Below are 13,573 nucleotides of genomic sequence, written 5' to 3' on the forward strand. Positions count from 1 at the left end.
TCTGCAACCTAATCCCAACCCTTCTGCAACCTAACCCCAGCACTCCCCTTCTGTACATTAACCCTCTCCATAATGCCTAACCTTCTTTACTCCCCACAGTTTAACCCTAACCTTCTCCACCATACTTATATTTGGGATTCTGGCTGGTTGGATTCTGGGGAATATTGGTGTAAGGATTCCTGTGCCAGTATACAACATTTGCTTGTATTGTTTTGGTCTTATCATTGTCAAAGATTTGGAGCAAAACAACTAAGGGGAACTCAGATGAGGTCCACTCTTAATTCCAATAAATTTGATACCACTTATTTGTTATTACAACATAATTTTTATTGAGACTTAGTTAAAATATATAACCCAATATAGGAAGTTATTTATGAATATGGGTATCCTGCGGAAATATGAGGCAAAATAATATTACCAAGGATTACTCACTGGATATAGTGATTACTCTGTTGCAAAAAAATATGAAAAAGGACCATCATATATCCTTATAAACGATTCCCACTTGGTATTAATTATGTATTACTAAGAGGACATCACTACCATGCACACATATATGTCTATAAATTTTTGGCAATATTTGTGGCATGGCATTAGGAATATTCAGTACTTACACCCTCTGCTATATCTTTCTAAGAGTAGTCACTATATCCAGTAAGTAATACTTATTGGTTATATTATTTGCCTCATATTTTTGCAGGATACCCATATTCACATAAGGCACATATAAGGCATGTTAAGTTCCTATATGGGGTTATATATTTTAACTAAGGATCAATAAAAATTGTTTTAATTACAAATAACTTAATCAATTTTCTTGGAATTAAGCGTGCACCCCAACGGAGTTCCTTTTTCTTGTTTTGCTCCCATTAATACTTAGAACTCGGGATGCATCACATCTTGCATCTCAATGAGTGACCCACATAGAGAGTGTCTCTAAAAATGTCAGTTATAACTCTGAAAAACCACCCAACAAACACACATAAATATTTTTCTGCCTCTAGACTTCAGTGCGGGTCACTATTTACTTATCTTTCTCCATTGTCAGTAAGGTAAAGAGGGTGTTACCATTTTAAGATCAGAATAGTATGAATCTGTGTACAAAGTGAATCAGTGTAAAAGCAAATAATCAGGGTTGGTTTGTTCCAAAATAAGTACAAATAAGTTCACAAAGAAGGCACTCCAACAAGTTAAATAAACATCCGTGTATTCATAGAATCAAAACCAAGTACTTTTGGAACCTCACCCCCATCATCTGAGTACAATCCAATTAGGGTTGCCAATCCCGGGATCGGGATCGGCGGGATCCCGGGATTTGGCCCTAAAAAGTCTGGGATTTCAATCCCGGGATTGGAGTATCCAATCCTGGGATTTCGGTATTAGACTGCGCATGCGCAGTCTAATACCGGGCAGCGTCTGAGCACTCGCTCAGATGCTGCCCGGCTGTTCCTGACCCCTGCGTGCAGCCTGCGCAGCGTGATGGTCATGCTGCGCAGGCCACGCATGCTGCCCACACTGCTGTCAGTGTCAGTGTCCTGGCCGCCCACCCACCACCTCTTCTCCTGCACCGGCCCGCCCACCCCTTCACTGACACTGGCCCGCCCACACCTTCACCTGCGCCTTCCTCCCACTGCAGTGCTGATGAGGAGGTGCAGGAGCCCGACGGCACCATGCACCTCGGAACTCACTCCACTCCTGGCCGCCCGCCTGTCATTTTAAGTAAATCTGCTGGTCGGCCGGTGTGGGGTGGGTATTGGGCACATGCCTGCAAACTAAGGGTGCCTATCCCGGGATCCCGGGAATCCCGGGATTGAGCATTTTTCAATCCTGGATCCCGGGATTGAAAAAATGCCCCGGGATTGGCATCCCTAAATCCAATGTATAATGAACAAAGATGGACTCACACAGATGTTTATTTAACTTGTTGGAGTGCCTTCTTTCTGGACATACACATATATATTACCCATGCTCTATATGCCCCAATGTCTCCCTAAATATGTTAAAGTACAAAAATATAATTGTGTATAAAATTGAAATTTATGGCTAACCATATAGCCAGCTGGTGTCTATCTGGTGATAATCATTATGTCATGATGAAGGGCTTATTGTTATGTGGAGGTTTGGAGTTGCAGATCCATCCACCACATTGCATTGTTAATCTGGCCAATTGTAATTGGCCAATAACTGAATAGGTTGTGAAGTACACTATCATAACCTGATGCCAAGATATGCAGTATATGTATTTAAGAGGTATGCAAACTGGCTAATTTGTATATTTTATATTTTAAATATTCTACCTTTTAAATTAATTCAAACATGTTTTAAAAATATGAACATTTAATTCTATGAGAGGCAAATGACCCACTATTTTCTTACGTTTTCAATCTTTACTGTATGAGTTAAGTGCAGGCTTAATATACTTTTTTTATTTTAAAACTTTATTTTGGAACTTAATACAGAGTAAAATTCCTAGTATTTCAAAGAACATATGCAACAGAAATAACAAAGTCGTTGGCATGAAACTGCAATTCTTTAAATTATTTAAATGATGACAGTATTTTAAAAGAGTAATATTTGGTGGTCATTTTTTAGACAGTAAATTCATTGATAGAACATGGAACCAAGAAAAATAGATAACTCAAAATATACCAACAGTTTCTAATAGTAGTGCAAATTATGAGCATCACTTTCTAAATAAGAGAAACATTAACCATTTAATATTATCCTGTGTCTATGCAGTTTATCACTAGCTATATTTGGTTTGGTTGTTTGGGACTTAATATTATAATTATAATTATAGTGATAATACTAACTCACTAATTGAAATAAAATGTTGATTCTATAGCAGTCCCAGATTATTAAAACATATTTAGTTATCCTTTGGCAATTTTTATCTCACAAATTGTTTGTCCCACAATTTACACCATGCAAGTTTTTAATCCAAGCAGTGGCCCTTATTCTGGTTGGTGCGGCCGGAGCCGCACACGGTGCTCCGGCCGCACAAACCAATCCCCGCCCACGAGACGGATCGCCACGGCCGTCCGTACACGGACGGCTGGCGATCCGCATAAAAATGGTGGGGCGTACGCCTCCACCATGGTGGGAGCTGCCCCCTGCATTCGATGGTCGTCGACCATCGAAGGCAGGGCCGCACGCCACAGCAGCTCCCGCAAGCTGAGACCACACGGACAATCGTCCGTGTGATAGCTTGTATGGGGGCTGAGAGCTGACATCCGGCGACGTCAGCTTTCCGCCCCCATCAGTGGCGTCATGCCCTGATAAGCATGCATACGCCCCGCGTTTGCATGGGAACGCCCATGAAACGCGGGGCGTATACATAGGGAAATGAGGGTATGAAGCCCCTCACGCCCCTATACGCCCCCTTTGCGGCGGACGAAATACGTCTGCGGCGAATGGGGCTGCACATGCGCAGATTGACCTCTGCGCATGTGCAGACTAAAAACATCGGCGGTACGGCCGCACGCGGGCCGTACCGTCCGATTTAGAATAAGGGCCAGAATGTGTTCATAAACCTGAACCTAAGCATGTTTTCTATTTGAAAATTGAGCTCAGGCCTTCTTGTTCACTATACACATTACATTTTATAATATGCTTGTGGTGAGTTTTTCATTGCACGCAATGGCTAGACTTATGTTATATAGTAACGTGTGTTTGTGTATATAGGAATATAATGCATCTGTATCAACATAAAATAAAAAATACACATGCAATATATACATATATATACTTATACAACTACTACTTACCTTAACATTATTATTTTTAATTAATAATACTGTAATGGTTCAACTCAACATTATTAATCAGGTTCGTCTAATACACTCAAACTTCATTAAGTCTTTAAACAATGTTTTGACTTACCCACATCTTCATTATAGATGATAAAATGCTTTGATGCATATTCTGAACCAACTTAGATGACAGTTGTTGCCCTTTCCTCATTACAAAATTGAAAATGCCAGTAACAAACATTACGTTTTTTCATCCTTGCTTCAAATATTGTCAGCACATACATATAAGTGGAAAACATATTGCAAGGCATATTGGAGTCAAAAGCAGAAATAGCACTGCATAGTTATAAAAAGGTATTGTTTATAATATCGTTCTATTAAAGGCAGGAAAAAAGTATTAATAGTAGACAGCTGCTACTATAGTGTTCTTCTACGAAGTATGAAACATTGTTATGGTACAACGTGTGGTGCATCTTATGGGCAGCATCAAAGTATATGTTTAGTTCATATTATGAAACCGGAATACAACTGCAAGAGTTATATATACCTAGAGAGTTTCAGCAGGGCCAAACTTTGTTTCTGTTAATAATGCATTATTGTTTAAAATGAAAACAGTTGTGATGACATCAGATCTCGATCTGCACCACAATTTTTCTTTACATTAGATTTGGAATTAATATTATAAATTATATCAAATGATATACAGTAGCTATAGATCAGTATAGACAAATTCTGAATAAATGGGATATTATTAGTTGTATTAGGGTGTTTATTAGGAGAACATATGTATTATGAACAATGCTTCAATTTCTGTGACCTGTGAAAAAGCACTAGGACATAAATCCATACAATTTAAATCTACACTAACATTAATTGTACTGTTGTATCTTCTAATTTTATGTAACCAAATATTTGTCAGGTAACACATGGATATAATATGTTGTACACACTTGTTTGTAAATTAAAAACAACATTATAATTTAAAGCTGTGAATAAAATATATATACTTCCATTTCTATTTTACTATGTGCATAATATTTTCTATGAGCCCTATTTCAACACAATGTGCATAGTTAACCTACAATATGTATATTTTTCTACTTGTATAAGTTGCTGGAAGTGACTAGGCAAATATTAGGGCAAATGAGTTCTGTAGCAATGAACAAATCAGGTATTAAATGTAGGCAGTATAATAATTCACATCTGCCCTTCAATGTACATTAAAAGTCACATGAGAATGACAGGCGTAGAAAAATGCTAGATACTGAATTGTTTCTGAACATGTAAATGTGCATACATGTACTTATACTGTAGTTATGCTGCAACTAAATGACTGTTAGCAAAGACTCCAAATGGCCTTTCTCTAGACTATCCTTTTTCTGTTTATCATGCTTGAATATATTCATGTAAAAATAGCAAAATAATGAAAATACCGTAAATAATTAGTTTAATTCTTTAGACTGCTTAGAACTTCAAAAGCACAAACCAAACATGTATTTAAAATAAGAAGTAATTATAATAAAGCTAAATGGCCTATGTTAAAAATAAGTGCATTTCTTTAAAGGAAAGCACCAATCTTGGAAAAGTTCCCTTAAACTAAGCTGTACTATAGAGGTTTTTTTTTATTGTATGCATTTTTACTATTACCAGATAAAATTTGTTTACAAAAATGGTCAATAAATGTGTGTTTTAAGAAAGGACCTTTCTAGAAAAGCTGAAGATAGAGTGCCCTTTATTTACTACTTGTAGTTAATGACTCCTTCATACCTGCTCCTTGCTCCTACATATACTGTATTATTTGAAGTATTTGAAGCAAGGTGAAAACATCTCTTACTATAGAAAGAAATGTCACATTGACCACAGACCTAACATTTTCTAAACCTTATTATAGTCTTATTTTTCTAGTATAAGAAAAATAGAAAAATAAAAACATAAGATTATAGCACACTAGTAACAACCAGGTATATAATATATGATGAAAAAGAAAAGTCTTATATGAATCTCAGTACATAACTATATTTTTTAACTCAAGGTGCGTACACACGGGGGTGATTATTGCAAATATCGCTGGAAATATGGTCGGTGAGCGACCATATTGCCAGCGATGGGAGTGTGCACTGGCAATAAATCGGTGAGTGCGCGCTCCCGTTTTCAGCCCCTGAATGGTCGCTGGTCGGAGGAGCATGCTCCTCCGACCAGCGACTTCCACTGCCTCTTCTCCCGGCAGTGTAACATTTTCATCTGCAACCATCTCTGATAGCAGATGAAAAAGGGACACTGAGCAATATGATTGCAGAGTAATATATTGCTACTATATTGCCAGCGATCATATTGCCCTGTGTGTACGCACCTTCAGGTATATAATTGACAGACATATACTGTATTTCTAAATGACAACTTAAATGCAATAAGGCTCTCACCAATAATTGTATCTGTATTGCAAAATTAGAATATATTTGGGAATTTGAGCTGAAATGTAAATTTGAGCTGAAATGTAAAGTAAAACTATAGTTTGCGTATTTTAATCATATGTTTAGAGTACAATTTTAAAAATATCATGTGTTTTTTTTAAGTTGTTTAATAGGTTACTGTATATTAATGACAAAATCGACACAAGTTTTTAGACTACTTAGTGTTATGGTCGTTTTTATTTCTAATAAACTTCCTATTAATGAATATTAGTTAAATATAATATGCAGTATTACAAAAAAAGACTCTCTTAATTGAAATGATTTTTAAAAAAGAAAATGTTATTATGTTCGGTACTTATATGTTAGTTGGGCGCCCATTATAGGAAGTATGCTCATACCCTCACTATCCATGTCGGCATGGAGCTGATATTATATAGTGTGGCGAGCGCAGCGAGCCACTGAGCCCGAAGCATGGCGAGCGTAGCGAGCCCCGCGAGGGGATGCATAAAACTAAGCAAATAGCTTAGTGGGTGCCCAACTAACATATAAGTACCTTTTGGTTATGTCATTATGGAATATGTAGGTTGTTTTATGGAAAAGTTTATAACCTGAGATGTAAAGTTAATATCACTTTTTTTCTGGTGTCAAGACTATACCTATAATATACTATATACTATAATAGACTGTACCCATGATATAGCCCATAATTTATTTATATAATATAAAATAAAGCTTTCAGAAAAAAATTAAGTGTATAGGTTTTTATGCATATTTACTCTGTTTTTGTACAACAAAAAGTTATCTAAGTGGCTATCTACAACCCAGACATGCCACTTTATGATACAAAATTACTCATAGTGGGATGTACTATGGATTACATCCAAGATGTGATAAATCTTTATATTTTACAGGAACATGCAGTACCTGTATTAATGATGCTAGTGTGTACCTAAAATGCATTTTAATTACAAAGCACATCTTCTATGTGATCACAAAATGTATCAGTTTATGACCCACAACTCCTTCTGTGCATGTGAAGTATGATACACTCACCATGGGGACAATAGAATTGATTACATTTAATTCCTAACAGATGCAAATAGTAATGCCATGCATAGAAGGCATTGCCTGGTCCAAGCTCTGGAATGTATTGCGTTCCAGAGCTTGGTACTTTACATATGTAAATGCACCCAAAACTCAGAGATTTTTTTTTTCATTTTTCCCTTACTAAACTGGTTTTGCAGTGTAAATGATTGCCACTTTAAAAATTATGAAGATTTCTTACCAAATCTCTCACTTTCTTATTCTCTCACAATATTAGAGTTTACCCTATATTCTTACCAAATCTCTCACTTTCTGACTTTCTGATTCTCTCACCCTATTACATTTCACCCTCACTCAATATCATCTACAAAAAAACTTACAGAAAATATAACTCAAATTTTCCATAAGATATGCATCTTTTGATCTAATTTATTAATAATCATTTATCAATATATTATATCCTTAAAAAATATATTGTTCAAAGCAATCTACCATATGTAGAATATGATACCTTCAACAAAAATAAACTATAAACAATACGGTCAAATCATTGTAAAATTATTATTGTCATGGTGTATCTTTATTTGTGTATTTTAGATTACTGTACAAAGAAGCTTTGCTTTCATTGTGACTGCTGAAATAAAACTACACTATTGCCCTTGTTTCCCCTTGGAATTCTGTAGTCTTTTAATCTTCATTTGTTGATCTGTTCTACTTATTTTAACTGTGAATCAGCTCTGAAAGAGCAATACACAAGAGGACTCCAAAAGCTGAGCAGGCAGAAATGTTAGCAGCTAACACTGACAAAAAAATAAATTGAACTAGAAAAAAAAGATTAACATAGTAGACATATTTATATAAAGTTACAAATAGCATATGTGTATTTCATTTGTTTGAAGATGAAAAAAAAAACATTCTAATAATAGGATTAGAAGTAAGCATTGTATTGTTAAAGGGATCACTAAAAAATAGAAGATACTTTGTTTTTAAAGGAACTATCTACAGCATGAACAAATATATACTGTATAAAACAGTAAAACCAAAAATGGGATTCATTCATTGCTGCCTTACAGAAGCCTTGAACAACATATATTTAAGTTAAAACACAGGATAAATATAATAAACTATGCTAGGTCTATGACTCCTTAAAACGAATAAAAGCTTAATATAAGTAGCAATTTTCACCTTCATTAAATAACCAAGCATTAAATCACTTGCTCTAAAATACTAACTGAACAAAAATAGTGTTATTGTGCAATAGCTGATCCAGTCATCTAGTCATGCACAAATTAAAAGGTTGAAAAAACATACAGTTTACTTATATTTTAGTAGGTACAGTATGTTAAATGACAGATACATAATTATTTTTTTAAAGTTGAGAGTTGAGTAGATTTCTTAAAATACAATTTTTTATATGATTTAAGTTAACTTAATACTGCCCTAGTGGAGGTCATACCATATGCTGTACTATTATTATTTAAGGTTTATTTAACTGCTGTATATTTAAGTATGACATTTTAAATAGCTGGCTTATAATCTCTTGCTCTTTTGGGGAAAGGAAATGAAGAGCTGGAGTTTAAAGTAGGTAATATTTTCTGAAGTCTAATAACAGCCAGAATAAATTGTGAATTCTATTAAATAAACATGGGAGCTAAATCAAAGTTAATGTATTATTTATTAGCATACCATCATAACCTGCACAGAGAGATGGTTGGTATTTTTTACTTCTTTTATGACTTTAAGGAAACTCTTATTCTTCCTAAAAACTGTTCACACCATAATGTTGTAATAGCTAAGGAAACATTTTAGAAATATGTGAAATTGCTCTTTGGCTATGGGCCATTGCAAGAAACGATAAGCTGTTTTATAGAGTTGGCAAATGTACCTTACAGTGCTGTGCATAAAAAAAAGAATTCAAGGCTTGCTCTTTCAATAAGTAGCACCATGAAGAAAGCCTTTGATTACCAAGACATTAGTTAATAGATTTTCATATACTTGCAGTATCATGTTAACTTTCAGGAATGGATTTGTGGATAGGCCAGATTTTCCAGGGCTATGGTCAGAGACTTGCATTGAAGTGCTTGCATTATACAATATTGTAATTATTTTTATTTATTACTTTAATATTTTAAGATAGTAATCATTATGTAAAAAGTTATTGTCCTATGGATGACAAAAATAAAATTCAGGAAAGCCAAATATTTTTTTTCTGTATAACTCGTCATTTTAATAACATAACCTTTACCCTAACATTAAAAATTCCTAAATAAATTAGTGGAACAAACCTTTAATAATCATGTTTATTGTTAACATAAACACGATTGGTGCTAACATACCAAACAATTGTAGTGTGTTCATTTCCCATACTTTTCTTTACTTAGTTTGATGTGTACTGTACGTACTACTCTTTTATTCAAATATACATTTGTTATTACATTTGTATTGTATTGTTTCATTATCATTACAGTTTTAATTTGTATGTAATGATAAAGAGAATAGTGTTTTTTGTAATGTAAATGAATAACAATTTGATTAAATTTAAGAATAAAACATTAAGATACTTTAAATGTAACACTATTATTTTCTATGGAAGTTAAAAGAAATATAACCTCCTCCCCCCTATACCTGTTATATATTATTGGTTTTGGGTGCAAATTCAACGGATGCAGTGCTCTATTGTATTGAAATATAATATCCAGTGCAATTTTTTCGATTAAGAATGTATTTTTTTACTCTCCATAAAATTAGAAAATAGTGCAAACATGATTTATATTTCATGCCCTATGTAGTAAAGTGGTTATAAAGTTAGATATAGTAATTGTTATTAAAGTGTAGTTAATAGAAAATAATAAGGTGCTGATGTAGCCTGTCTGGTATATTTAGCATTTATACTTCTGAAAGCACAAAAAATATTTTCTGTATTAATTTCACAGTAACCTATAATGCCATAAGTAGCACAAACAATGTGTCCAACCAAATGATATGTAATTATAATGTTACAGTATTATATGCAGTATTATATGCAGTAACCAGTCTCTCAAAACCAATTAATAGTCAGAGCCTTAATTACAACTTGTATAAGAGACCATAAGAATAATTAATGTAAAGAATATAACATGTGACTTTTGACAATTATAAATGACAGCAAAACATAATTGTCAAACAATCACAAAGGTAGATATGTTACCTGGCTATGACAAAGAGCACACAACTGACACCCAAGTAAGCCAGCAGAATATACATCCATATATCAGGGGACAGAGGATTCAGGAAGGAGAAGACGCCTGGGTTTGTACCATTAGGCTTTCGGTACAAAATACTTATTCCAAGTGTCATAAATGGTTTGGTGAAGTCAATGACCTGCTCCCGAACATAAGTAATGGCCAGTGGTGCAACTGCAAGATCAGCTTTCTGTTGACAAATATAAAAAGAAGACAAAATATCAATTAGTTTAAGTGAAAAGAATTTAGTGAAGTAAATGTCTTAAATTACAGACAAATCTAAGCTTCACTGTGAAAGGTCTTTTCTAATACAGAAAACTTGCAATGGAAGTCTAAAACAATTAAGAATACTAGAATTGTAAATAAGTATTTCCATTTAAAACTAAGTAAAATAAAATGTTGCTGTCTAAAATTAATAAAATATATAACAAAATATGTTACAGTTATATTTAGCTAACTACTAATTTTTTATAACAACTTCAAATTTAAATTACCATAGCCCCCACCATGACAAAACATTTTAATGTCAGACTTACAATCTTATATCATATATATATATATATATATATATATATATATATATATATATCTCATGAGTATATAGGTTTAACAAACTAATCTCAGATGAGTTGCTCAAACAAAGAATTTAAAACAAAGAAAAAAATATAGTATACATATCTGTTTTAAAAATTTAAGTTCAAAATGTAATATAGTAAGTGTCTTTTTTACCTCACCATTCTAAAAATAATTGGGGATACAATAGTATGTCCTCCTTGTGTCAGATCAAACATGTTTTTCGCTGTTCATCATATGGGAAGCAAAAATACTATTTGATATATGTATATTTTGATATTGGAAGAATTCCTTGAATTTTGTGTCCAAAATATGCATTTTTTATGATATTTTATAAAATTGCAACATTGTGCAACATCAACTACTGCATAAAGTGTAATAATGGCATTACACAATAACTTTTATACCCAATGACCATCATCGTGCCACTACACTACACACCATTTTCAGAAGAAATAGTTTCTATTAATCAACACAGTCACACACTAATAGGGAAATAATTAATTAATTAAATTTGTATGTTAGACCATTACTTATCTCATAAATGCAGGAAAACCATGCTGTCACTATGGATTGGTTGCTTTTGAAGACTTATCTGTAAATGCCAGTTTTTCACTATGTGAATGATTTAATGTTGTAGAATTTAATAAATTAATTTGGAAATGACGAATGTTGAGGTGACATCTATCACACTTATATACGTTCTGTCAAGGTGAGTAGACAACCTAAAATGATCAAGCTTTCCCTTATAATACCATACCATTCATTTTTGTGTTACTCATTTTTCTTCCACTTTGGAAGAATTTCATATGCAATAGGAATAACAGTTTCTGCACAATGAAATACTGTATACATTATTAGCAACTCCACTCTGCTATTCAGGAGGTCAAATAAGCACGCTGATTAAGTTAATCAATGTACAATCAAAGTAAATATTTCCGTTTTTTTCACATCATAAACAATTAAGAAAAAAATAACAAATTTATACAGATTATTTTTAAATATGCCTCTGCATATAGTAATCATACGGAAATTGGTTTTATTATGTGCAGTGCCTAGCCATTTAATATAAAGCCTTACTGCTATACATGCAATTTTATATACATTTTTTATGGTACTGTACACAGTATGACCCTTTCCAAAGGGGAAAAATAAGATAAAGGCTTTTAACATTTACTACAGAATATTTATTTCCAATGCTGACTACGTGCAAAATATCTAGGGTTTAAGTCCTATTAACCTTTGCTCTTTGGATTCTTATAGTCTAAATCCCTTTAACAAATGTTTATACAATATATAAGTTTAAAGATATTGAAAGCTTAAGAAAAAAGTAACAATATACCATCTTACTTAATATGTTATATGATGTGATACTTGTAACTTAAAACAGGTTTTCTTTGTACCAAAAATGACAATACTTATTGTTTCAGTAAGACGCCCTACAGCAACATTTTTTAATAGAAAATGTCAAGGTCATTCCTACTAGCATTGTACTTTACTCACAGTATTTTGAGCTACAGGTTTTTTTTTTTTTTGTATTAAATCAACCTTTAGAATACACAAAACTTGTATACAGATATTTCTCTTATTATTATTATTATTATTATTATTATTATTATTATTATTTTTATTATTATTATTATTATTATTATTATTATTATTATTATTAACACTTATACAGAATAAACATTTTCTGTAATACAGTACATTAAAACTGGGAACAAACATGGTAATTATGTGAGACTGGATATTAACAGACAGTGGCTCCTGTTTTCAGGTTTACAATCTACAGCAATAAACACAAGGGCTATAACAAAAAAAAGTGTTTTGCAGAGTTGAAGAAAGCAATGGCTCTGAATTACTGTAGATCATCATATGTCAAATTCTAAGTTTGAGATAACAAAATCTTCTGATATTTGATCATTGAAGGGTATTTGTAGCTAATCAATTTGTTTTCCTCTTTAGGCTATGGACATTTTGAATATTGATGTGTTATTTTTAAATTTGTAAACATGTACAGTATGGCCTACATTTCAACCCAAATAGGTTTCTATGGGCAGATTTAATGTTTAGTTGGCAGTTTAATCAGCTGGTTTTCCTTATGTTGACTAACTCAAATGCTACATTGGAGGCAATGTTGAAATCACATTTGTTCTCATCAGGTCTCTGGTAAGGCCTGTTTTTTTCTGAAGAACATACAGTATTAAGCTTCATTTTGTTGTACAATAGCTTTTATTGATTTGAAGTATTAGTACAGCAATATGAGTATTGATCTCTTATTCAGTGACCTGGACAAAGCCAGAAATGTGTGGGCTCCAAAGCAAATTTTGAAAGGGGCTTTTGTTCCAATGCTTCTAGAGAGACACCTCTCTGAAGTAAAGAAATGTCATGCAGCACAGTACCTCCATTTCATATTAAGACATAGTGCCCCTAGTTCAAATTTTGCCACACAAGTGCCTCCACTTCATGTTATGCCACACTATAGTGTGCCCAATACATTTTATGCCACACTATACACTATAGTGTCCCCAGTACACAGAAGTGCTGCTGTACAACTATACATGCCAACAGG

At 33.3% G+C, this 13,573-nt stretch overlaps 1 protein-coding gene across 1 annotated transcript in view; it reads right to left on the bottom strand.

Moving 5' to 3' along the window:
* GRIK2 (glutamate ionotropic receptor kainate type subunit 2) overlaps nt 1-13,573 on the bottom strand; it is a 571,469-nt gene that overhangs the window by 154,005 nt on the left and 403,891 nt on the right. Inside the window, exon 12 of the mRNA XM_083176981.1 lies at nt 10,395-10,618. Within this exon, the coding sequence (XP_083033107.1) occupies nt 10,395-10,618 (224 nt within the window). The remainder of the gene's footprint in view (nt 1-10,394; nt 10,619-13,573) is intronic.

The sequence above is a fragment of the Crinia signifera genome, chromosome 3 (assembly GCF_055691185.1).
Source record: "Crinia signifera chromosome 3, ASM5569118v1, whole genome shotgun sequence".
NCBI lineage: Eukaryota > Metazoa > Chordata > Amphibia > Anura > Myobatrachidae > Crinia > Crinia signifera.